This window comes from Gambusia affinis, linkage group LG06, assembly GCF_019740435.1.
Source record: "Gambusia affinis linkage group LG06, SWU_Gaff_1.0, whole genome shotgun sequence".
Lineage (NCBI taxonomy): Eukaryota > Metazoa > Chordata > Actinopteri > Cyprinodontiformes > Poeciliidae > Gambusia > Gambusia affinis.
In genome coordinates, this window is record NC_057873.1 from 10,661,221 (window position 1) to 10,689,087 (window position 27,867).

Here is a 27,867-nt window from a genome sequence, read left to right on the forward strand (position 1 = left end):
GACAAATATACAAATGATTGTTTATTTAATTTTATATATTCACACTTTGCTTTTCTTTCAGTTGAAAGAACATATTTTGAAAAGTCACTGACAATAGTTATACTGTGTAAAAGACAAAAATAAGTCATACAAGGTAAAATATCATGGAAATGCACAAACCTGTAAACTCAGAATGGGAAAAAAGTAACGACAGTTAGACACGATAGGAAAATAATTCAAAATGTCAAGTGGAGAAAAAATGGTATATGTTTTTTTCCTCTTATATCCCCACTATTACGCATCACACATACATAACTGTTAAAAGCTAACACCCAAAATTCATTATTAGGAAACAAAACAATCCACTAAAACAAACAAGAATACACAAAATCGCTTTAGGGCTCAGGGTTCGGTGGGGACGAGGTGCGTAATCTAAAGAAGTCAGTGAGTTCGTTCCCATTTTCTCATCGCTTGTTCAGTACAGGCTCATGTCTCACATTGGTTAGCAATGCTAGACAACTTTCCTATAAATCCTGCTGATATAATACCAGGAACTCAGAAACAGAACACTTTAACCCAAATTCCTGCCTTCTAGCTTCTTTTTCATAACAATCCCAAATTATTTAAGGAAGGAGAGGAAGTGTTATCAAAATTAGATTTGAGTGAGGGACAAACTGTGTATTTCAATTTAAAATGTCTGATTTCTTTTAAATAATTGGGCAATTCTTTTAGCAAAATAAGAGTACATTCTATCTAAAAAGAATGGATTGTGAACTGAGAGACAAGACTCTGCTGGACCTTCTGTGTGAATAAAGGCCAAATGTGAAGCAACGCCTCTCTTTTTTTCTGATTATAAAAAAATAAAAAAACATCTTTTAGCTTCCACAGCATTAACAAATCTACATCCAAAAGCCCTGGGTCTACATTCTTTCCACTGTGCACCACCATTAAGGAATCGTGTGTTAGAAACAGCAACAACAAGCTGTGCAGGAATATGCAAATAAGGTCCATTTTATACATTTTAAAGTGCATTATGTGCTTTTTTTAATCCTCACTGAAAGTCTGTCGCTGGGAGTACGTGAAGGCAGCAGAGTGTCATCTCTCAGTTCGGGCACCTGTAAACAATTTACGTTGCATGTGCAGACAGGGGCAGCTGAAAGTGATTATCAGACAGTTTTACAGATGGAAGGAGAGAGAGTCATCCTGCCTGGATTCACCTTATGACAAGCTTCACTGTGTGGCATTTACAGTCAGCAGACTGAATAATATTCAGCACTCCATGCTTCTGTTTTATTTGTCTCTCTAAAAGACAAAAAGTCTTTCTTGTCTGTGTTGAAGCTTATTACATTCCGCTTTTTTCTCTGAGAACAATGAATCATTATGGTTTTCTCGTTTAGGCAGAGGCCCTTTTGCTATTACAAAGGTTTTAAAACAGTGAAAGTAATTCACAATATTTATTTAAGTACTTGTAATGAGAAGACACTCACTAAAGAAGCACCACCCATCATTCTTATTAAGGTAATGCTGTTTTAAATCTAGTTGAAGAGCTACGAGTGTGCAGAAGCAGACTGCAGGCTAGCTACCAGAGCTGATAGCTGAACTATCAGCTCTTATACTTGTCTTTTAAAAGCAGAAAGATAAAACAACATTATAATATCCTAACATAAAAACTAAATGTTGTGGTTGTGTACTCAACATACTACCAATTTTGGCCACATAATACAGTTTTGTGCTAAATATTTGTGCAAATACTGTGAAATTGTCTTAAGTTACCACACTATGAGAATCTCATACCAGCCCATGCCTAGTTACCATCAAGCAAACTGCTGTTCCCAGGTTTATGACAAAGAGTCAAGCTTCCCTGAGCTGCTGGTGCTGAACATCAGGTTTTACGTTGTGAAATCACCATGAAAGGCATACGAAACAGAAAGCAAACGCTACATGAAACTATAGCTACACCAACTCTTTGGAAATCAACCTGTGAAGGAAAAAAAATGGATATTTGATTTGTTTGTTTGCAGTATGACCACCTCAGCTGTATCGTGAAACGCAAACACATTTCTGGTATTCTAACTAGCACCGTCCACAGTGTAGGAATAGACTTGTTGAAATGAACACGTATATTTGGATGAATATCCAGAGCCCACCAGTGCACTGAAATACTTATTGCTAAGATGAACAAATATTATGATTTCATTGTGTATGGACACTACTCCGATGTTTAAAAAAATCTGCTGTCTATCTGCACTAAACAATCCTTCATATTATTGGATCATGATTGAACGTCACACAGAGACCCTTATCTAAACTTACACAAGGTCTGACAAGTTTGTCAGACACAAGCTGTGTATAGATCTGTTTTCCTGCTCAGGAGCCTGAGTAAGACATAAACAAAGGATCAAAACTCTCACTGGGATCATGCACCGACAATATAGCACAAACACAGGGGCTGCTGTGTTTCCTCAGTGACTTCTCAGTGTGTTGTGCACTGATCTCAAAGCTGTTGCATTGTGGGTTTCTGCTGATCCCAACAGGAGGAAGTGGAGATGACAACCCAGAGAACGCTGCTCAAATTTCTTTGTGTGTGTGTGGGTGTGTATGTGTGTGTTACTCAAAAAAAGCTGAGTAAGTGAGCAGGAATGCAGCACCACTGCCCCCTGCTGGTTAAATTCAGATTCACACTGTTGATTGCAGTCAGCTGCCATTTTCTGTGCTTCTGAATACAGAATGGCAGGAGTGAGAAGAAGGAGGAGTGATTAGGGGAGACGCGAACTGTCTTTTCTCTCCCTTTTTAGTCAGTACTGGATCATGATTGGAGGAACTCCCCGCATCTCCCCGCAGTGTTTGAGTTTGTGTTGGCTTTTTCACAGAGCATCACAGAAAGTGAAACTAGTCATCACAGTGTTCACGCGTGCAGAATCAACAGTTCGATATATGTGTCTGTGTACAGGTTCGCCACACGGTCATCCTCCTCTCTGTGCCTTAGCTTGTTTATTTCTAAAAAAACAAAAATGTCTTCATCCCTTCTACACGGTGGCCTCCGGTGCGCTGCCGTTGTTCATCTTAATGTAGACCTTGGGGTCGTCGTTGTGCTCATCTCGTAGGCGCTGGAGGTGGCGGCTGTGGCACAGGAGGTAGAAGGGCAGGCAGAATCCCAGCATGCTCAGCACCAGCAGGCCCACGTTCACCTGAGCATTAGACAGACAGAGTGATAAACAGTGATGCAGAACAAGGAACTATACTCTGTCATGCTGGTGTCTCAGTGTGTGTGTCTTACCCATAGAGGGTCTCCCTCCAGGGGTCCCACCATGGCCATGAAGAGAGGCTGCTGCAGCAGAGCGAACAGAGCGCTGATCAGGGACTGCATGCCTGTCAAGCTGCCAAACTGAGAGGATGGGTACCTGCAGAGGACACACAGAATGTGAGCATATTTGGACTGAAATGATAATTTGAGTTGGTCTACCTCATAAAATTTCAGAAATATAAAAAGGTTTTTATATCCCTTTATAGCCCCTTTTTTGCTGCAGTCATCTTTTAAACATGCCCCACACTTACACAGCAGCATATAGGCCTCCAACAGCAGAGTGGATGAAGCCTCTCACTATTGTGTGCAGGACGAAGGACAGAATCTGTAAAGAAAAGAGAAAATAGACATGTTGTCCTTTAACAATAATTTTACAGCACAGCAGGTCTATATTTAGCACCAGCTGGCTTTCATCTTTGATAAAGGCCATTCAGAACCAACTGGATAAATAAGAAGTAATTTTAATTTTGTCCAGTAGGTGTCAGTAAAATACCAAGAAACATATTTTGCTTCAGTGTTGTGCAGCTAAGGTTGAGAGAACTGCCTGTATCTGCAGTGTTACCCTACCATGGAACAACAGAGGCACATGTTTGGAAATGTGAATGCCCAAATATCTATAACACTGCAGAGCAGCAACACACACACACACACACACACACACGCACACACGCAGTTTCACACCTGAAGCGGGAGGTTTGGTATGAGACATGTGGCCCCGAAGCCAACCAGCAGCAGGTTGGTGAAGATGAAAGCTCTGGTTGCATTGATGATCTTCTGAATCTTTTTGGTTGGGCGCCGGGGCTGGCCGGGCTCACTGATTAGAGGTGGAAAAAAAAAAAATCAGAAAATGAAATAAAATATGTTTTAGGGTGGAAACATTTAATCGGATTAATGGTTTATTGAAATAATCCACTAATTTAATAATCGACTAATCGCTAACTTGGCAAACCTTGCTGAAAGAGCAACATATCCAGAGGAGTAATTAATCCAAAACTATACAAAATATATACATTTTGAATTAAAAAAACTTTTTAGTTTGTTAATGTGTTCCACCCAAAACTGCTCAAGTCACTTCTAGCTTCACTTGGTTTGTAGAAAAAAATTTGTACAAAAATCTCCTATTAGGCACCTTTTCTATTCAACTATTAATTGGTTTGATCAAAAAATTGTCAAAATATCAGCCCAATTTTTTTTAGCTCCAGGTCATCCTTTATTACAAGTGTTCAAGCATACACTGAAGTAATTCTATTTTAATGCATTTCAGCTGGTAAAATGTTTATTTTATTATTTTTTAAAAAAGAACTGAATTATTGAATTGTATTTTTATACATTTATAATATTGTAAAAAAAAAAAAAAAAAAAAAAAAAAAAGCTTAAGTAGTTAGATGAAAAATTGAAAGTCTGTGGGAATTTTTTTTTATCTGATTAATTGTCTGACTAATTGGTAGAATAATTAATTACTAATATAACTGTTAGGTGCAGCCCTGCTATGTTTTAGCCTGTTTTCCAGCTGTTGGTTCTGAAACTCTCAGAACTTGTGGCGCTCTCACCTTTTGACAGTCTTGTCGTTCTCATCCTCACAGTCTTTGAGCTTCCAGTCCATGACGTAGCCAATCACAGGAGAGGTGACCAAACACAGGAGCTGGAGCACGCCAAAGATTGAGGTGTAGACACTCACTAAGGAACACACAGCAAAAACACATTTACTTATTATTCTTTCAGGCCAGATCACAGTAATTGATCACAACAGAAAAATGATGCATGATGGACAGCAAAGACAGCCGAGGAGGACAGACAGTGGAGGAGGGGATGAATGGAGGTGGTTAACCGGGCCTCAGAGTTCTTACCCACTTGCATCCTCTCCACTGTAACAGCAGCAGGAAGCAGGCATGACAGGGACGTTCAGAGGTTAAAGATAAAAGACACACAAAGCAGCTTCTGCATTTTTATGTGCAGCTTATGGGTGGTTACACACACCTGTGCTCAGGTCTCCCTCGGTAAGGGACTCCAGGATAGTGTTCATGGCTCCCATGTAGAAGATGAGTCTTAGCTGTGTGACGCACATGGTGATGAGGCTCAGCAAGAAGATGGGACTGAAGATGCTCCTCATGAAAGACTGGGCTGCAGAGGAAATGAGGCGAGATTTAATAAAATGCTTTACATGGGTGATCAAAAAGATATGAAACATAATAAAAAGTGTGATGTTTGACTGGTTGTGGTGAGTGCAGGTGCTCACGGTGCGTATTTATTTGGAGAGATTTTAGAATTTTCCCTCAGTGCACCAAATGCAACTCTGATCTCTATAAATTACTCAGTGATTCAGTTATGCAACACTCCCCAGGGCAAATCTTATAGCAGCCAAACTTGATTTTATCTTATTCAGCAGCAGGATACCACTTGCTGATGGTATCCTGTAATCTCCCACATTATCTTCTGATCACCTCAACAGCAACAAGCTGCTAATGGGCTTTAACTGAGCATTATGTGAGAACTGAGGTCAGAATGTGGCTCTGCTTAGAGGAACAGATGATGATTCAAAGGGTTTCATTTAACTTCCTATAAGTTCAATGAAACAGTGGTTGGGCTTGTAGAGATTTGTCTAGTATCGCCCAGTGACACATTTTAATTATGCACGTAAACAACTTTGTTTTTAATCTAATATTAGGCTTTTATTTAACATTCATATTTTCTTTATTTTGGTTCCCACTGAATGAATCAGATTGCAGCTGCTACAACATTTTAGATTTTGCTGGCATGTTTTAAAAATGGATACATAGCTTATAGTAAGTTTGAACGAACTACAAGTGTACACTCATCAACCCATGCTTCATGAGTACTGTGTCTAATATTTCAGCCGCAGGAAATCACAATGTACCTTGCAGACAAGTACAAGCATGCCTGTCTTTTGGTTCTCTGCACTGATTTGATTATATAAGACTGCTCCAGTTGCTTATTTTCAAGTGCATCTGTCTTGAAAAGGTTTTCAATTCTCGATAATCTTAAATTGTATTGAAGTCTGAGGTTGTAAAGTGACAAAATGTGAAAAACTCAAAGATTATCGGGATAATTTTAGCATATTTGGTGGACAACTGTCAGTTGGTAGGAAACAGATGGTTTTCAAAATTTCCACAACTAAAAATCTGAAAAGTGTGGTGTTGAGTTCAGACACTTTAAATTAATGCATATTACAACCACTTTTTATTCTTTCCTGGTTTATGTCTATATATTTTGCATGCAGGCCAAAATGTTTATGCTTGGTTTCATTTGACCAGTCAATTCTTTAGCAGTAAACTGAACATTTTATAGTGTCCTTATTGTAATTCTTCCAATAAGGCCAGCTAGAGTAGAGTAAAATCAATAAATCAACTTTATTTATACCATTAGAGATATTCAATTACTTGGTAAACAGTGATAGTTTTCCAAAGGTCTGGTTGTCCTGTCATCAGACTCTCACACCTGACCTGTTGCTCTATTACAGAGTTAACACCAGCATCTTGGCTACTTTCCTTACAATCCCAGTGGCCTACTGGTTAAGATGGACGGTGCTCTACATGGATTAAACAATGCTTTGTGAGATGTTCAAAGATTTATGTCTCGTTTCCTCCTCTTTGTTTCGGCCTGTTATATAAAATCCCAGTAAAAAACATTGAAGTTTTCTATTTCAATGTAGCAAATAGAACATTGAAATTATTCGAAGATTGTGAATAATTTTGCAGTAGAAATTGTCATCTAAATATTTCTGTTGCCTTCAGGTGCCATGGTGACACTTCTTAACCTGAATTAGGAGCAGGGGGATCCAAAGAAAAGCAGAGTTGATCATTAATGAAGCTTGTGAATATAAATGGAAAATGGACACTTCTGTCCATATGGTGAAGTACAACAACATCCAATTAGTGGTGAGTCCACAGATGGACCAGGTGGTTTTATTGCCTTGATCAACAGATACCCACGTCGGGCTAATCACTGGAAATGTTTGGTCATGGCCACAAGGAATTGGGATGTTTTCCAAACCCTTCTATCCATGAATTATTAGCATCTGATCACGGTCCATTAACCACGGCATAGGGCAAAGAATGAGCAACCTAGGACAAATTTGTTGCAGGTTTCCATTGCAGCTGTGCTTTTAGAAACACAAAAAAAGTTTGTTTGTTTCTGAATATCAATCAGCCACAGATAAAATAGGTCCTGTCTTATTTCCAGAGAGTGGGGTTTACATGCCAAACTAGTACATGCTGGTCTCTAACAGAGAGTTTGTTATTACATCCACATAATTTATGACTGTTACAAACATATTATGAGCCATTTTTAGATAATGCCAGAAACTGATTAATAACTAGCTAAGCCAGGAGAAGGTCAAGTTTCTTCGCCACATTATTTCCATTAAGAGAATCAATCAGTTCGAGAAACTCTTGAAGACCAATTTCTCACTGGCTTTCAAATGCAACCAGATTTTGTTCTTAGAACTTCCTTCTGGATTTAATGTCTTTTATTCCTTTCTTGTCTATCCTTTGCTACCTATATTGTTCCTTGTAAAACGCTTTGGAACTTATAAAGTGCTATATAAACAAAATTGACATTGACTGTACAGTTTTAGACAGCTGCTCTCAATAGGGTATGCAGACATAAATATGAAGTGCACACATGTTTGAACCAGTTAACCCCAAACAATGTCTTTCTGGAGCTCCCTGCCAGAGCGCCAAGCCCTGCTGAGTGACTTTCCTAGAAATTAGTCGGAACTGGTTCTACGGTCTATTTGGTATCAAAAGGATCAAGAGGGAACCCACCAGCCTACCGCTGGGAGAACCTGACCCTGAGGAAGAATTTAGAGGCCCAAGAGAGGCCTGGAGGCACAGGGTTGACAGAGGTGACAGGGGTCGATGTAGTGTGAAAGTGGTGCAAAGGTTTCTTCTGTAACTGCTGCATAGGCCAAGTCTTTCTGTTTATTATGCAGGGCTTTTATAACTAAAAATCTGAAGACCATACAGGTGTTTTTACACATTCTTTACATAAAAAGAATGCATGAAATGGTTGCTGGCTTGGCTAACCCATTATTGTCCCATTATTTTTCTTTTATGCATCAGTTTAATCTACAGTTTCTATCACTAAAAGACTGAGTGCTAAAGTGTGTTCAGCAACTAGCTGCTAATCAGGCATGGACAGATATTCTCACAGAAAAAAAAAAACTAAATTGAAAATAATATTCTACAACATTATCTAATTGATTTTTTTAGAAAGAGAAAAGGAACAATTATTCCAACTGATATTAACTATTTTGGCTATTAGCTCCAGCTGTTACATCAGTTCAAGTTCACATTTTTATTACTTATATTGAGCAAAAACTTGTACAAAAAAATATAATAATAATACCCACTATAATTAGTTGTGTTTATTTTGGCTCTTTAAAGAGTGACACTATACAACATGGAAGCTGGTTAATCAGTCCACAATCAGGGTAGCTAGCTTGCAGCCAACTGGCTAACAAACTTGCTAACTGTGGTTTATAAGCAGTGTTACCTTATTAAGGCTAACAAGTGGCGCTATTTTAGTCTGTTCTTCTGGACCTCAATTATTACAAACAACTGAATTCGTCCTTTTTTATCAAGGGAAAAATGTAACAGCTTTCTTTCAGCCAGCTGACTGACAGTGTGCCACATAAATGCCTTCAGCGAAGCTTCACTCTAGCTGGAAAAAGCTTGATGTTCTTTCAGTCATTATGCCATGTGCATTTATATCTGGATATGACTACATGCCTAATTATTTGGTTGCCACTAGCTTGTTTGGGTTAAAATGTTGAGTTAAAATTAGCTTAAAGGGATATTTCATTCTAAGAACTTCAAAGTCATGAATCATTTCCTTCATGGCTTATCCAGCAACCTAATACCCAAGATGCTCACATGTACATGTTTAGCTGACGCAAAAATAATTGTGGATGATGCTATTTGGTACCAAATCATTTAGGCACATGTTATCAGTTTTATTTTGGGATTCTGGCTCCCTCTCAAATAAGCATGCAGTTAATATCAGCTTGTTCAGATCAGATGGGAATAAAGCCAAAAAAGAGAAGCTGAGACAGAAATCCCCTTTCATGGCATGGCCTTGATTTTACCACACCTTCAGAAATTGGTTACCTCTTACTTTTTACTACCAGCTTCAGTCCGATCTGCACCATTGCAGAATTTCAAAGTGTTCCTTCTGTGACTTACACTCTTCGCTGCCCTTGCAGTTCACCTCCAGGTCTACGGTGGACAGGCACAGTTTGCTGGCGTCCTGCGCTGACAGATCTGTGGACGGCTGCTGCGGCTGCTTTATTGCATTGCCCACACTGAGTCGGCGGCCCACCGTGGTCACCTGCCGGTAAAACTGCTTCCCAGTGATCTTGTGATCAAAGCCCAGCCAGCTGAATTTGATCTTTACCCTAAAGGGATACATGAATGGGTAAGAGACACAGAAGGTTCTTTGTGAGCCCATATATCTTGCAAACATGCAACATGACAGCTGAAAAAATATAAAAGTAAGAAGAAAATCTGAGCGAACAGAGAAAAGAGAGAAAACACCCTTAAAGAACCGTATGAAAGAGAGCAAATCCTGCCAATCTTCTGGCTTTAGGTTCTTTCCCCTTTAGGGCTCAGTGGGTTCTGCTGCTTTACAAGAGGATTTACCACATTGAAGTGAGCTGGCATATCTATGCAATCTGCTATGTGTGTATTTAAAGGCTAAAGTATCAATGCCTTGTTTTGTAATGACAACAAACTACTGCGTATTTTAATGGGACTTTATAAAACAAATCAACACAAGGAGGGGAATAACAAAAATTATATGGATTTTTTAAAATTAGTTCTGAGCGAATCTGACTAGAGCTGCAATGCTTAATTGTGATTAATTGATTATTGAAATAATTGACGAATAATTTAGTAACTGAAAGAACAACACCCTCAGAGCAGCAATTATTCAAAAACTGTACAAAAAAATTCATATAAGGAAAGAAAAATTGTATTTTACAGAAAGTATTTACAGAGTGAGCATGTCTTTTGGTCTTACGTAAAGTCCATGTCCTCTGGTCCTGGGAAAGGCTCGAGAGGCCAGTTGATGAAACAGTTGAGGAAGACGAGGCCAGCGCAGCCGGCCCAAACCACCAGGATAGAGATGAAGGATGCATCTAGATCATAAATCACCTGGAGGCAGACAGACAGAAGCCAAACAAAAACATCATAATGAAAAATCAATAACCCATCTTTTCCTGTCTTTTAGGAAAGAAATAATGGCTGAACAAACTGGACCAAATCAAGAATAGCGTGAAGTTTGAGGATTTACCTTGATGCCAGGAAACGTGACGGCAGAGGAAGCATAGGATCCGATCATCAGGGCGATGAAGGTTGACCTCAGGTCTCCAAACATGTTGGGAAGCTAAAAAAAAAAATGCACCTATTTGTCATGGTCATATTTCTCTCCTAGTCAGATTTTCAGGGTTAGAAGGAATCTGACAGGATCTTAGTGCATCACTTCTATTATTAATTTAAAGTTAAACTGGAAGTTAACAAGCATAAATAAGGTTATGTGATTCCACAAGAAAATGGTTCCAGCATCAACATAAAACGCAAAAAATGCTCTGGAGGAAACTAGATAGTTGTTGATTTTTTTAATACCAAAGAGCAAACAATGCTATTTTGTGCATTTTCCTTGATGTTTATTAGTCATTTCTGTCTCATCTCCCCGGAGAATCCTCTTCCACATGTTTACTGTATCCTGAGTTGCAACCAGTCGGTCTTTTACTGACTGGAAAAGACTTCCCTCTTTCTTGTCTACTATTTTCTTTAAGTCTTAATGAAGCTGCTGATTATTTAAGGCACTTCTTAATAAATCACTCTGGATACAAATACACATCAAACTTTTCATATTTTACTATTTGCTACAATTTGTATAACTTTCCTTCTGTTTCACAATTGAGCCCCATTTTGTTGTGTTTAATCACAAGAAATTTTCATGAAACGTTGTATTGATTTGTGTGATTGTACTGAGACCAAATGGTGAAAAAGTTGAAGCAGAATGATTGCTACAGTGTACTGAATGTGAGCTGAAAGTTTTACTTTGCAGGAGTAATGCTTTCAAGCTGATACACAAAATTATATCTATTGGATTTCCTTATCTAAAATCAGATTTTAGCTTGTGCTTCAAACAGCTCTGGAGGCTCTACACCAATCTCTGTCAACCAACAAAAGGTTACTGACTGGAAAAGAATGTGGTAAAATACACACATGTTGGCAGACGATGTTAAATCCCACAGATTTCTGATAAAGCTGTTCAGTAGTGAATTGAACTGGATGAATATCACACCATCTGTGTTGTGGTGTTTGCAGCAGTGGAGTGAAGAAAAAAGGCTGGGGTTGCATTAAGTCATGCACAGCTCAAAAAGAGGACACCATGTTCTCAACCAGACGAAACAGTAAGCAGTGCTCTTCAGGAAGTCAAAAGCACAGAGGAGTGAATACATGTCTGAGTGGTTAATCATCTCTGTGATGTATGTCAGCCTTAAACCTTCTTCATTGTTGTACTTTTGTTCTAGAAGCTACAGAACTCAGCAGCAGTGAAACAGATGAGGCTGATTGTTAAAGGCAGTATTGTGGGTCACGTATAGTTTTTCATTCTTCTCTAACTTGTCATGATTTATCCATCCAGATAAAATGTTCACCGCAGGTGTCTAAAGTAACCAGCTTCCTAAACCTGCTCAGCCCAGACAGATGTCATCCTTTGGACTAACTGGAGCATAAAGTGAACATAGGCCTCACAATTCAAAGCAAATTAAAAACGTTCTACCTTCTCTGCAGCAGTACAGAACCAAATAAGTCTAATTTGAAAACCATAAAGGGAGAGATGAGGTAAGATGGCTAACCTACGTTCTGACCCAAAGCTGCTTTTTTTGTCCAAATGTGATCTGTATGCCATTTTTTAAAAATTACTTTTTTAAAAGAATAGAACATTTTATCAGCTCTAGAAGTCTTTTTTGACCTCTAGTTGTCAGACAGAAAAGCGGGTTGTGCAGCAGAGGTAATTGAACTGAGGCGGCCATGTTGAGGACTAAGAAGTCGCACATCCTTTACCCTTGCACCATCAACATGCTTGAAAAATATGTGCTTTTAGGAATATTTTTACTACACTGTACTATTTAATTTTACTCTAGTAAAATTTCTGGATACTCTGGCAACTGCAACTAACTTTGCTGAACAAACAAGTTTGTTTTAACCATAAATTCACCAAGCAATGACACACAATGAACAAAATTGAGTCGGAAAAAATTTTTCATTCTTGTTTATTTTGTAATCATGTTATTTATATGAATTACTTTCATTTTGGTTTTTAAAATACCAAAATTTCCACATAATTTAACATGTTGGTCCATCTGATGCAAGTTTTAAATAATAAATGATTAATGTTTTCATCAGCTACTCAGTACTTGAGTAACTTCTTGGACGGCTACTTTTTACGTTTACTTGAATAAAACTAGGTAAAGTAATGCTACTCTTGATTACAATGTTTACATACTCTATCCTACTATACACACAGAGAAGCACAGGCCTGTTTTTATGTCACTCTGAGATTTTCTCAGGGTTATTAAGAGTTTAAGTCACAGTGAAAACCAGTGTTTTCCAAAAACATGTGACAATCCAGTCTGGGCTGCTGCTCACAAAAGATGCAGTCTGGATTAATGGATGCAGTCGTGATGTGAAGTGTGAGTGAGCATGTAGCTGGGAGGAGCAGCTGCTCACCTGATGAGATAAAGATTAAAGTGTTTTTCTAGCTGGAGGAAAACAAACCAGATCAGTCAGGCAGTCAGTGGTCTGTAAGTGTTACACATGAAGGAACAAAGAAACAGCTGTGGGTTCAAACCACAACGCATACAGCCGTAACTTTAACAGGAACAGTCCCAGAACAGAAGAAACGAGTACTGAGATGAGATATGACTGATTCTGTACACGCTCCATCAGCTGACTAACATTACTGTCATTCCCTAAAATGAAAGTAAAAAATTACTTTTTTAAATGTGCTTACATTTAGACTCCATGCTGTTATTCAATTGTACAATTTTTCAATAAATTTAATGACTCAGTCTGCTCCTTTTTCAAGATGAAAAAGTTACGTGACAATTCTGTGAATTTTAAATTTAGGTGCATGAGGCTGAATTTATTGCAGATTATTTTTCATCCACAAAGGTTCAAAATTCAATACACAAACTCCAATATGAGAGTATACCCCCACTAAAGTCTCTTGAGGCATCAACAAGCTTCTGGCATCATTATAGCTCAATGTTTGATCACTTTTCCTGGCAATAAATAAGTACTTAATAGGGCTGAGCAGGAGCTTTAATGTTACCCTCTTTAATCCAATCCAAAATCTGTTTTGATGTGTGTTTCTTCATTTTTCTGTTGAAACACAAAGTTTTATTCAAGTTTAAACCATCTCAGTCACTTTCAGATGAATGGAAATTAATTAGAAAGTACAAAAGCAACAACCAAGTAACCTTCAAGGCCCAAGCCCATTAAAAACCAGAGTCAGAATATGTGAAACAATATGATAGAAATTCAGCTTTATGGACTAAGATGGATCCAAAGTTAAGCTCAGTAGAAATTTTCAGCAAAGTGACTTTGGTAGTAAACTCTGATAAAGTAAGACAAAGAGATCGTTGGTCTCTTTGACAAAAAGAATTAAAAGCCCCAAATTAATGTAATATGTCACATAAGTGGACATAAATTGATCAGAACTGTAGATTACAACAGGGTTTCACTTGGGAAAAAGCTAAAGCATTTAATAACTCCCAAATCTAGAAAAACCATAAAAATAAGAAAAATAGAGACAATTAAAATTTCGTCTTGAAATGTCTTCATACTTATATTTAATTTCCCTTTGTTATTAATAAAGTATTTTAATTTTGAATTGAATTGAATACACTGCAGGTTATTGTTGATAGTAGGCATCACCCAAGCTTAAGCTTTTATTTTATTTTATATCCATGTTACTGAATATTACAGCTTTGATAGAACAAGAATGCAAAACTAGCAGGGTACAGTAAAGTTTAATGTTTCAGTCTGCAGCTGTTTGAGGATGTTATCACAGTTGAAGACATGAGGCAACTCTTTGCACTGAAGGTTAAAATTACTAGATGATCTAGAATCAGAGCAATCTTAGTATGACACACAGTCTGAGTTAAGATCATTAATTTTGAATCACCATCGTCTGTCCCTAAGGCTATCTTAGTCTCAAGGTGTTTTTCATGTTGTGAATTCCTACTAGATTTTCCAGAAGAAAACAGGGGCTTGTGTTGGTGACTTATAATCATCAAAGGAATGTGTTTTCTATGTTTCTCAGCCTTCAAAGTACACCATGTGACTCCTGATCAGTCTTTTAAAGTGTTTGTTTTGGAGATTTTGTCCCTTCTTTTACCTCAGCTGCTCTTTTCTGATTTGTCACTTTGAGACTTTAGTAAAAAATATTAACGCCTCTATTAGTTTTTTAACCTGTGCTACAACACAAATAATAGGTTTGGGATGTTCTTCTGCACAGATACATCAGGGATGGTCTTTGCTATTTCTTCTTGAGAGAGTACGGTAGTTTCTTTGCTTTCCAATAAGTAGATCCAATGCAGGGAATCTACTATTTTGCTTAACCAAGCTTCTTAAATGTGTTGGTTTTTTCAATGCTTTGCCAAAATTGCAGTGCTTCTCAGCCTCCACTTTGTGTTTTGGCTTTTATAAAGGCTTATCAACATCCTATAGATTTTCCTATTCATTTGCCTTACAGGCAAACGACCTCCGACCAACGTGTTTGCTTTTTCCTTGTCAACTGTCATTAAGGCTCTTCTCTGTACATACTGCACATAAAGGAGTTTTGAAACTTTAGCACCAGCTCTGTGTTTTGTCAGCCATCATTGTTCAGCTGAGTTGCTGCAGGCGAAAGGAGCAGCTTAAATATCTGTGTTTGCAGCACTGCGTGCAAAAGTGTATGATAACTTGGGTAGCTTAAAACAGCTCTTTTTATACTTTAAAAATATTTTCGTTCTGTTTATATTGGCTTTTTAAACAACTCTACACTTTAATCAAACTGTGGGTCTTTTGTCAAAAAAGCCTGGTTTGTTTGGGAAGATGTGAACGTGCCATTGAACTCTGATGTGAACCAAAAATGCAAACTCTGGTCTACTTAAAAACTTACGTCTCAGTTGAAGTGAACTTTAGTGCAGTTGGAATGTATATATGAATTCTAACCAGACTGGAGAACGCTCCAAAAGCAAGAAGGGTACTATATAGCGCAGGGCATTCTGGGTAAATACAACCAAACCATACATGAGTGTCTAGTGCTAGGGTGAAAAATGGCTTATAGTTTTTGCCAAAGAAAAAAAGAAATCCTGCTGCAAATCTGATGCCGCTCACTTTTTTTGGTAACATTTCGTCTTCTTTAGAGGTTGTTTGTGTTGTTTCCTTCAGTGGTTCTCAGTGCAGCTGTACCACAGGTGAGGAGGTTAACAGGCTTTTAAAAGGGTTTGGTAGTTTGATTCAACAGTGTAGTGTGAAAACAAACTGCACCAGCTGAAAATGTAGCAAATATTGCCATTTTGGTCTCCAGTCAAACTGAGTCTACCTGACTAACAAGTCTTAAAACACCCTGAAAGCAGCTGTCAGTAATGTTTACCTGCTTCAGTCCTGGTGAGCTTGCATTTAAATGTATGTGCACCATCCATCATTATTATTGAGGGTATTTCAACAATTCCTCAGGCAGAAGTGACACTTTCCTAGTCTAACCTTTGTCTCAAACTGGGAACATGTTCTGCAAACAAGGTTTCCTGTGCATATTTTGGAAGTGGTGTTGGATAAAACTGTGTGCTGAGTGTTGAAAACTAAAGTGGGCAGAACCGATTGCATTGTGACTATTAGACCAAGGAACAGAAGGAGAAACATGCTGAGTCACTTAAACTAACTGAGTAAAAAGAGGAAACTGGAAACGGCTGTGTGAAAGGAAAAAATCAGTAACGAAAGGAGGAAGAAGGCTTTTTTTTTTGTTGCTGCATCGAGTGGAAACTTCAGCTGCCAGAACCAGCTCTGACCGGTCCTGTCCTGACGCATTAAGCGGGACTCCATCCATCATAAAGAGCAGCCAAGTGGACTGGAAGATTAGCAAACACCAGCTGACGAACAGCAGACAGCATGCCTCCATTGACCTAATGTCAGCTCACTGCAAGGATTCCTCATGAGATTACATCCGTCATAACTCTTTGGTTCCTCTATCCAACCCTTACATCCTTAATATGACGACTAACTTCTTCCACTTCCTTCTACTTTGAAGCTCATTCGAAAATACTTTGAATGTCTTAGAACCATATCAGCTTCTGCTTCATCAAGAAGGGTGTGAGGAAGATGAGCACTCGTGTGACCATTTCACATGGTCCATACATATGAAATATGTTTGGTGCTGGGTAACAGACAGAGCCTCAAGTGTTGCTGTGGACGCACTGCACAGATGTACTGCATGTGTACCATTACCAGCATAGAGGGGCTTTTATTTGAGAGTTTTTTTAATGGAAAAAAAGAGGGGCTTCATGCTGCGTTTTCCACAAATGGAAAAGGACGTCATTCCATCCAAATACAATCCATGTTTTCCTTAGAGGCTAAATGTGGCCAAAGAGAGGGGAGGATAAGGAAATGAGGAGATGATTGGAAAAATAACAGACAGGGTAGAAAATAATTCAAGAAAGAAGGACTACTTTTCCGCAAAGTTTGACTAACTCTAACTAGTGATGATGCTGGATTAGGAGATCCATTCACATAAATAACAGAAAAGGTTGTTAAAGCTCTCACTGTTGGCTATGTTTAATAGAAACAAATAAAAAAAGCAACTAATTAAAAACTTTTTGCAGGACCAATGAGAAGCTGTAAACCGCAGCCTGTGCAGACACAACTGCACACACAGCAGCATGCACAAACTGTTGCGTACCCATGACATGCTTTTAACAGCTGCATGTGGGTCCTGCCTCGACAAGACGGAGGAGGCTAAAAGCGGAAGAGGAGGAAAACAAATCTAAGAGTGGGAGGGGGGGAGAGGCAGAACAAGACAGACTGAGAAACAGGTGTGTGTGTGTGCGTGTGTGTGTGTGTTAATTCAAGTCCCAGCATAACAGCAGAATTGGGTGTAGAAATTCTCTTGTTGCAGCTTCCTGTTTAGATCTTCCTCGCCAGTATGTCTCTGAGTGTGTGTGCGATTCTGTTGTGACAGACAGAATATCCATTCTGCCACAGTTCAAGGAAAGCGCTATCATGTACCACAAACCCAAACACAGATTTTAGGTTAAATGTAACTCTCATATTGTTGTGTGCTATTAAGGTCAATATGCATCTGGCAAAATACAATAATCCGTGTTCCTTTTGTGAATGAAATAGTAATGAAGAGTTTTCTGCCTTCAAACCGCAGCAGTGAAAAAAAGATGGCTGAATCTGTCTCCATCCTCACATGGTATCTCCTATGATGCAGCACAATCTGAGTGATGATATCATCCCAGCCACCATATCTGCTGATTGGTGACCTGCTCTACTATGCACACATCTGCTCTTCCCTTTCTAAACAATTCTGCACCGCAATCCCTCATCTATCTTCTCATCTCATCCTTGTGTCTAAACTATCTGCCTCTCCATCTCCCCTATTCCTTGAAAGTGGACTAATGCACTCTCCTGTTCCACTTCCTCTCCTGTTCAGCTTCTTCTTTTAATTTCTGCTCCTTACTCCTAATAATGTCTTCTCATCTTCAATCTAATTAGTAGTCTACATTTATTTGTTATTATCTATAATGAACCAATATTTCTTTTAAAGCTATATATAAACAAAATTTCACTCAGATGCCCTAGGAAATCGGCTCAACCGGCCGGAAACTAAAAAATACCAACAATTTGCAATCACTAAATACAGCATATTCAAGCGTTAACAGACTGGCATGACAACACTCTTCAGTGTGGAATAAGAGAGAAGAAAGACTTTACAAGAAAATTACACTTTATTGTAAGTTTAGCTAAAACAGGACAATATAACTCGCTCTTACCGTCAGAGAGGTAAAGGTCATACACATGCCTCCAAAGCCGTTCATCGCCAGAGCAAAGAAGATCAGGATGGAAAGACCTGACAGTAAAACAGGACAGATAAGCCAAGTCTGGCTTGACTGAATAAAATGTAGATGTTCGGGATCGTGGAGGACCAAACAGAACACAACAAGATACGTACTGTTAGGATCGCTGGCACCATAAGCAATTAGGAGGCAGGACAAGGCGAAGCAGGCACTGGGAACACAAAGTTTTAGTTATGCATAAGAAGAAGAAGACATTTTTAATGAAGAGGGAGTTCCTTCTCCAACCTCACCTTCCTAGAAGTCTTAGCTTACGTGGACCATACTTGTCCATGACAATGCCCAGAGGCAGAGTAATGGCTGACAGGAGGAAGGAGCCAACAGTGAAGGCCAGATTCAGCATCTCATCCTGGTCTTTGCAGATAGGCCAGTTATTCATCAGCAGGAACTCCTCTGCCTCACCGTCAGCCCCAGACTGGGATGAGTTGGAGATGTTGAAGTTGGAGGTGTTTTCTACAAGAAAGGAACAAGAGAAGAACTTTTTCTTTACATGTGAATGTAGCTACATATTTTTTATTCTTACATTTTCATCTCAACTGCTTCTAAAACAACCCAAGCACACACACAGAAGCACACATACACACACATACACACAAACTCCCAGGCAATCAGTTACTGTTTTTTGGTGTCTGGAAAATGAGCCTTTCCAAAATCCTAAATCACAATTGACCACTGCACGATTACTTAGCAACCCCAGGCAGCCCAGCATAGCCTCACCGAGCAACTCAAGCAAAGTCCAGCTATCTACCTACCAGCCCCAGGAAATACCAGCCGGTCACCTAGCAACCCAAGCAGAGCTCCAATACCTTTGATCAGGTAGTTTTACCACTACACGCGCTATACATGGCTGCTGGAAAACTGTATACTGTTGACTTTCTATCCAGAAACCACTTCAGGGATCCTTCTTGGTTGTGCAGGAAGATCTATTAGTGCTTCTCAAAGATGAAAGGTTGTATAATTGCTCATCTGTTTGCAGCCATTTTCACATGTGAGTGTAAATGTTGAGTTGGGGGGGCATGGCAAGCAGTAGCTTATTTGGAGTTTAAGTGACAAGACGGCCTAGAACAGCTCATTTTGAAAAAAGTTCAAAATAGGAGTACTGAGCAGACTTAGGTCTCCTCTGAAAATAGTTGTGTGCAAAAAATGTAATGAACTTGTTTTGTGTAGCCCACAGACCTATTCTTACCTGTTCAAGGAAGCATAACAGGTCACCTTTAAAATACTTGTTGCATTACTGTTCATTTTCACATGGCATTTTAACGCTGAAATACCAAACTGTAGCATTACCTGGTGCTGATACACTCTCAGGACATGTTGGTAATATCTTAGCTTTCAGACATTTCAATGGTGTACATTTAAAGTATTGCCAATGTCCCTTGCAGCCGACTAGCTGATTGAAAAACCAATGAATTAAAGGTTGAGTAAACAATCCAGAGGGGGGAAAACTCAATCCTGGGTAAACAGCCCCCAGAAATAGTCATCATCTGAACTTTGGCATGGTGGAGGGAACTTTCTGTCTCACTCCCTCAGCTGAATCACTGGTAAACACAGTCCACCGAGTTCATTTGGAGTCTATTTCTGTCCTGATGCTCTATCGGTGTGTCAAAATCTGTTGGTATAAACAGATAGATGGTGTGCTGGGAACACAGCCGACAGGGGAACAGCTCATCCCCCACCTTGACTTGCTTGCTATAAAAATGTCAGAGAGCCTCATGGAGAATCTGCATATCACAGCCCCTCCAAATGCAGGGAAACAATTTTCTAGAGACAATTTTATTCCAGTTGCGAGCTTAGCTGTCAAGAGCAACTAAGCTCTTAACTTTATCTAATGAAGAACACATCTGAAACTGAGTTTCCTCTCTGTGCTCGGGCTGAGAACATAACGTTGGTTTCTGTCTTTGCTGAGTCAGCTCACAGTGAAACATGACAGGGAAGGAGATGTTGACACCAGCAACCCTCTGGAAAAGGGAGCTGTGGGTGGATTCAGAGCAACAGGAAGCTCAGATGTCAGATGAAATGCTTCCTGAAGTAGAAAACTTGTTTGTATTTATAAAAGTTTAAGTAGGTGAAAGGCTAATTGCTGAAGTGTTTGAATGCGGATGCATAAATTCACAGAGGGATGTGAGAATGGTGGATTTTGGCTGGCTGATTTTCAGTGCCCACAGCCAAAGGAGAACCAAGGCGATCAGTGATCAGAACCCAGCAAAATGACTGATATAAATGTGAGGATGTGGCATCCATCAAAATATTCAGTCAAATGTAGCCACTTGTCTTGTGGTCAGATAGGATTCACAGCACCTGTAAATATAGTTCATAAAATTTTGCAACAAATTCTCAATTGGATTTAGGTCTGAAACAGATGTGAAGGGGTATGAATACTTTTGCTTTTAAATCAGAGTTGCAGACTGCCTTCATAAGGTAGAACAGATTTTGCTGAGTCAAATGATAAGACATTTCATAATTTAATAGCATCTTAGCACTAAAAAGTTTAATTAAGTGTATCCGCTTGGTATTTCTAAAACTTAAAAGGGAAACTTTCAGCATGAGCTGGATGACTTGTTCTCCCAGCAAATCTGGTATCTGAAGTGTTTTTTGAGCATTAAGTGCTGACTTGTGGCTAAAGAGAGCCAGCAGCATCTGTCCCTCCGCGGCTCCGCCTGCTGACTAATCAAATGATCGCAGCAAACCTGAGTCAATAGGGGAAGAACCCTGCACACACACTCACACACACACACACGCGCGCACACACACAAAGACCAGGGAGAATTGATCCTCCTCAGTGAAAGGTCTCTCTGTGTTTATAACACACCTGCTAAACTTTAGCAAACTCTCGTGTCAACACCATGAAAAAAAATCAGTGAGTCTGTGTCTTCACAAGACCTTTTCTTTCACAGCTTGGTCATGTGCAAACAAGCTCTCGTCCAACACAGTTGGATTAATCATTAGAAAATTGTGCCAATAGAAAGCCCTGAGATACCGCTCACAGTAAAAGTTAAAACAATGCTATGGCAGAGACGCAGTCAGAGGGGAGATGTTCAAGAGATAAACTTAACAATGGTTGTTTTAATAAACAACAGAGGGAGGAAAACCTCCCAGAAACAGGCTTATGTTCTGACAAACAGTGCTGTACACAAGGATATAGTCATTATTACGCAAATTTAGAAGGACTTATTAGATAGTTATCTGAAAGCCTACGTAGAAACAGACATTTTAACCATTGTTTGTCCTTTGTTAAAAACAAGCTTTTTAACAAAGCTTGTTTTTATGACGAATATTTGAGCAATGAGGGACACTCTGAGATGATACAGAGCTTGCTTCATGAGTCAAGTTAGAAACATAAAGTGTTATGCATTTCACGTCTGTCTAACCTTTGACACAGATAAGCAGGACACCAGCAGAACAACCACAAAACGAGACCGCAACGCTACATAATAGAAATACACACTGAGAGGTACAAGAAAACAAACCATAAATAAATACAACCCACAATATGTACAGGTTGTTTTCTGCTCATTCTGTGACTGAATCTTACATCCTTTTAATCATTTCACTCCAAGACAAATCTGAGAACTGTCTTGCAGTCGTATGACTTGAAAATTTAGGTCAGCGGTAAATGTCTTGGGGCTTTAGTTGGCAGCTGACTACATCAACAGAAATCCCAGACTAGACTTCCACTTGTGTCAGTCAGACTTCCCCCAAAAACAGCGATTTTAAGGCTTAAATGTTGCAGAGTGATGGTTTCGAGGCTAGATTTTACATAGTCTGACAAAACAATGTTCTAGGGAAGTGTCTGGCAAACCAAAAAGCTGCAGATATGTTCCATAATTATGCATGCTATACATTCATGGAGGTTATTATGAGTTAGTAAGAAGCCAGTAGCACCACCCACAAACATATATTCTGACATTTCTTATTATATCAGATCTACAGACACTGGAGTGATGTGAACTTTTGTAGGTTGAGTCACTGTAATCTGTCAATCATACAAAGATCTTAGGATTATTCAGGTGCTACTTTTCTACCTTCCACAGCAACTAAATGTGCTGCAGTGCAAATTTTAGCTTGTACACCAACAAGAACGAGTGACTAATTGCAATTAGCAAGTAATACTTGCTAATTGCAAGTGTTACTTGCTCACCATAGTTTAACATTGTAAATTTTAACTTTTATTTAACAGGTCTTATTTACATCTAATTTAAGGAACCAGAGGAGTCAACTTGTATTAAAAGAGTTAAAGAAGTATTTCAAGGTCTCTTTTTTCAGCTACAGGGAGCCAGTACAGACCTTAAAACTGTGGTGATGTGCACTACTGTCCTAGTTTTAGTGAGAACGTAAGCAACATTGTTTTGGATCAGCGGCAGGTTTTTGACTGATTATTTTAGGCAGACTTGTAGGTTTGCAATAATGCTTTACTAATCCAACTGAAAGGAACATTTTCAGTAAACGTTTTGCTGGAAAATATTAATTAGTGGATACCCAGAAGGCAATGTACTACTCTTGGCTTCAAATGGTTTCCTTTCTTAATCAAATCTTAATGTTTTTTCCAGTGCGCCATCACATAAAGCAGACAGCAAATTGAAGTGGAGAATAGCTAAAAGCAATTTAGCTGAAGGTCAGAGAGTCATCTGAGAGTAAAGGATAGAAAGGACCAAATGGTTCCTTTTCCAGTAAAGCTCTGCTGATTTTACCGTTACATTAGTAACGGTAAAATCAACAAAGGTCTGCTTGTTACACAGCTCATAGAATAATAACGGTGATGCACATTTGCATTTAGAGCAGGTAACTGAGATGAAATCGCAAGAAGTCATGCCAGTATTTTTTATCTCCACATGACAACACATGGACTTTCAGACTTGTATTCAACTCATTATACGTTAGATTGATAGAATATGGTCCTCGACAAAGGTCTGTGTACTGAAGTTGGTATAAAACTACAGCATCACTTCCAAAAAACAGGCCTTTGTTCACAGAATGTAAAAGTACTTATCTGAATGTTCTCCTTTAATGCAAAACAAGAGCTATTTTCTCACAGCAAATAGTTTGAATCACATTTCAAACATTTAAAACTCTGCTCTTATCAAATATTATGCTAGTACTTGAAAATATAACAACTATGACAAAAGATCAGATAATGCATGCAGATAGGTGAGAGAAATGTAGTTATTTCACACAAACAGCAGATTGCGTTTCTATCTTTCTCCCTTTGCAAAATTGTGAAAAATGCACAAAAATACAATAGGAGGATGAAAGAAATCTGCTAAGCCAGAGATCATGTCGTTGATGGAGATAGACTAGCTTTTATTTTATATCCTCTTGCACCAAAACACCAAGACAAAACCCCTTTAAAGCCTAATAAAGGCCTCCTGAGTGCAGCAGCTCACCACATATCCTTTGATCATAGTGAGCAAGGAACGGAAAGAAATGGTAATGAAATTATCTTTGTTTTGTTTGACCATTCAGAGCTTCGTATTAAGCTTATTTAGAGGCAGTTCGTTGCAATTCAACATGTGAAATAATAAGAATGCTCATAAGTTTGCTGATAAATCTGATGTCGTCACACCTCAGGATACTTGCTGGTAAAATTACATAAAAATCGTTGTGGTTTGCCCCCAAACCTGCAGCAATTCATCAAGCTAGCACAACACAGAGGTTGTTGCAACAGGCCTGTTTGGATGGTTTTCTCATTGTTACTTTGTGCATACCCTGAAGATCCATAAAAATAATTTGCAAACTCTAAATTAAATCCAGACTGTGTTTTTTGGGACGATAGAGGATGAAAACAGGCTGGCAGCAATTAAAATTCACAAAAGGCCCTGCCTGTAGATTTCTAGAGCATCACAAACAGCCAAAATCGATGTCATTTATTAGTCTGATTACTTCAGAATACTAAAGTAATAGACATAACAAAAAAAGACAGACATCTGCAACGATCTAACCCCCTGGTCAGAAATGATAACTCAGATAAAGGCAGACACACCTGGAGCTTTGCACAGGTAGGAATAGAAGCCCTCAGACTTCAGCATGATGAGAAGGGACGACCAGCCGAGCAGCACAGCAGAGAAGAGCAGGTTTTCAATGACCGCCGTGACGGCCATCCACCAGCGGCGTCTGAAAGCTGTAGCGAGGGTTGGAGCCATTTCTGCTAGCCTGGAGGCACACTGACTAGACCTGATCTAAGGGAGGCTGCAGGTGCCTTGAAGACAAGAAGAGGAATAGACAGAGAAGAAGATAAGTCAGAATCACATTAAAATATGTCAAAATGTCGACAAGAGAAACTGATCTCCCTTTTCTTATTAAAACCAGGTGAATCCATGTTTTTTAGGTTGTCAGTTTGTGCTACAGTAATTCCCATTCTTAATATTTTTTCTCCCCTGCCCTTAAAAGATAACTATGGAGTGGAGAGATATAATTTGGCTTCATTTGTAACAAATCTTAGTGACCAGCTGAGTAACCGGAATCAAGAGACTTAATTTATTTATTATTTGGGATTTGAAGCAAGTTTATTGAAGCAATGGCATTAATTTTCCACTTTACAAATTCATATCCACATTTTGTCTCTATCTGCCTTTATTTTGTATTTAATCCACTCTCATATCAACTCCTTTATGTTTGGAGTACAATATTTTTCTGAATTATAGAAATAAGTAGTCACTAAAATAAGCAAATTCCTATATATAATTGAATGCAATTTTAGATTGACACCCCCATTAAGCCAGAGTAACTCAAACCAACTTCCTTTGTGCAGAAATTATCCATTGAAGTTTTAAAACATTCTTCTTACATGAAGTACGCTATTTCTTAATAATTAAATTAACAAATTTAACTTCATGCCTTAATGGAAAACTGTTTTGGATCAGAATGAGGAATAAATCAAGATTTGTAGGATGATCTCTTTCAAAAGATTTCTGGAACAAATACTTGGATTATTTCCACTAAATAATATATTGCATGTTTTAGAACTGCCTGAACAACAACAACCTTCTGGTGACGTTTTTCACAACTACGAAGTTCAACTCTTTGTTCCCAGCACTGTAATGATGGTGGAGAACAACAACTGAAGCCTCAAACCCCACCTTTAAATATTTATTGCTACGCCCACATAATATCTGATTGGCTGCAAAGTTTATTGTCTCTTCGTTCATTGGCTGCTGAGGTCATTGCTTGAAGTTACTGCACGTGAGTCGGTTGCTGCATTCTTGACCTATGGGAAAAGATTGCACCGAGATCTTTTACTGACAAAAAAGGCTGCTACTGTTAGCGCCTACGCTTCAAATACTCATGTATAGAATTAGCTTTTTCATTTTAAATCAGTGAAGCCGTACTCGGTTAAAGAGCGGCTCTCGAAGTCAGCTAGATAAAAAGGTGGTACCGTAATTCCGTCATGAAAAAACGCTCCACTTTAAAGGTGAACGCATTTTATTTTAATATTACATCCACGAAGCCTGAAACTTGTATGTGTAGATAAAGAAAATACAAAACGACTGAGTGGAGGGGATTTTTTTTCTTTAAGAGAAAACGTGTTGTTTACTGGAAACTGCACTGAACGTGAATGCAGCGCGGGGTGAAGCCAGTTCGAACCGGTACGGCGCGAGACTGCTCTGTAGTTGTGCACGAGCCCTGCTGTGGAGATGCTGGCAGCTGCAGCAGTCAGTGTGTAGGTGTAAAGAGAGCACTAGTTTAACTGCATTAACAGGTAAGGCTCATAACTAAAAACAAAAATAGTGCAGTTTTCAACAAAGCATTTTGTTAGCAGAAAATTAGTACATCCTTTGTGTGTGCGCGCTTTTCTGCATAAACTAACTTTTCGTCTCCCCCGTGAGAATAATAAGCAACATATAAAATAACAAAGGTGCCATTTTACTCTCATTTGGCATAGCCTTTATCGCTGTGAGAACAATTAAAGAATATAGAGCTGAAGGAAATGCTGCCTTGAAACTGGTCTAAACTGGACTGAAATCATCTGCACAATAACCCCCCTTCCTCCCCTCCATCACACCCATCCATCGCTTCCTCTGTGAAGTTAACTATGACGGAATCATAGCGTTTCCGCCGAGGAGTTTTAATGTCAGAAACACACATTTCTTATTTCCAAATGTGAATGCAAATATATAGTGTAGAACTTAGACGCCAAATTGTACCACTCTTAAAAAGAATCAGATGCATTTTAATTTACGTGTTATTGTTCGTGGAATTAGTCATTGGATTTTGATGCTTTTATTGTGAAAGCATTTATTAGCTTTTTCCGGATTTCTTTGCGTCTTGACAGAGCAATTAAAGTGCTCAGCTGTTCAGCGATAACAACAGCAGCGAGCAAAACATCCTCCTGGAACAAAGACAGTTCATCACGGGCAGAAAAACACAACCAATTTAAATTATACATAGTTACATACTAAATGTTAAAATACACGATACGCTTTTTCTTCTGCAATTAACAAATAACTTTAATGCAACACTGAAAAATGTCTGACTTCAGAGTCACAGATATCTGTCAGCCTATATAACTAAAAATGGCGACAGTGAGATAATTTTACCGCAATACAATTTTTCTTATAGTTACCACGTTAAGGACCAAAAAGGGGAAGCTGTCTGTGCCGATAAATAGTAACAGTCCTGAAGTTCATACAGTGTTTTCGGACTGTTGCACCGTTATTTAATGTAACCATGAAGCAGAGTTGAAGAGGAAGCGACTCAGGGGTGACCTGAAAGACGCAAAATGCCTCTAATTTCATTACACTGTGCTTTCTCAAAGCCAGCCGCATTAGGAGACATCCTGTACTCTTCTGTCGGGGCTCCGTTGTGTGTGTGTGTATGTGCGTGTGTGCGTGCGTGTGTGTGTGTGAATGCGTGGAGCATAGTCGGTAAATGCGGACAGCCTCACCTGAGCGCGGGGATGCTCGGGGTGGGACAAGCGGGACAGCTCCTTCAGTCCTGTCTCTGCGGCTCCAGGCGTCCCTCGCTGACAAACAGACTAAGCAGGGACGGACAGTCACCTGCGGGGATGTCTGTTCGCTTTTCTTCTCTCACTTGGTTTCTGTAATTTTGGTTCTTCTTTCATTGCTGCTGTTTTTATATCAGCTGCAGCGGTACCGCACAAACAGCCGAGCCTTCGTATTGGTCCGTGGCTAAGCTGAGAGACCACCCTCAACCAACCATGTTACATTTGTGCGGTGTTTCCCAATGTTTTTGTTTCGTGTGGAGAAACGGTTTTTTGAGAATGACTGGATGCAGGGATAATTATCCGAACCAAAACAACTTTTAAATCAAAGCAAAAAATTATACCCTATATTTTTTAAAAATATTTACCAAATCTCAAAACTTCAACAAAGATGGCTGATTATTAAACACACCAAGAAAAACAAAGTTCTTCTATTGCACAAAAGTGACTTCTTTAATTTATGGACTCTGCAGCTAACTTTACATCTACTTTGCTTAT

At 39.0% G+C, this 27,867-nt stretch overlaps 1 protein-coding gene across 1 annotated transcript; it reads right to left on the bottom strand.

The window, feature by feature from the left end:
• Positions 1 to 8: 8 nt before the first annotated feature.
• On the bottom strand, positions 9 to 27,649 carry LOC122832219 (large neutral amino acids transporter small subunit 4-like). The gene is made up of 14 exons (XM_044118769.1): positions 27,313 to 27,649; positions 24,412 to 24,627; positions 18,668 to 18,887; positions 18,533 to 18,588; positions 18,354 to 18,430; positions 10,595 to 10,687; positions 10,322 to 10,455; positions 9,487 to 9,698; positions 5,261 to 5,404; positions 4,834 to 4,960; positions 3,965 to 4,097; positions 3,535 to 3,608; positions 3,257 to 3,380; positions 9 to 3,167 (listed from the first exon to the last, which is right to left on the bottom strand). Exons 2-14 carry the CDS (start codon positions 24,569 to 24,571, stop codon positions 3,006 to 3,008), a joined length of 1,716 nt encoding a protein of 571 aa, XP_043974704.1. The 5' UTR covers positions 24,572 to 24,627; positions 27,313 to 27,649; the 3' UTR covers positions 9 to 3,005.
• Between the last annotated feature and the right edge of the window lie 218 nt (positions 27,650 to 27,867).

Coding starts and splice junctions, on each gene's coding strand:
- LOC122832219 (XM_044118769.1), bottom strand. CDS start 24,571: ATGGCTCCAACCCTCGCTACAGCTTTCAGACGCCGCTGGTGGATGGCC. Junction 5,405..9,486: donor CTGCAAGGGCAGCGAAGAGT/GTAAGTCACAGA, acceptor TTTCCTCTGCAG/CCCAGTCTTTCATGAGGAGC. Junction 3,168..3,256: donor TGGAGGGAGACCCTCTATGG/GTAAGACACACA, acceptor TCTAATGCTCAG/GTGAACGTGGGCCTGCTGGT.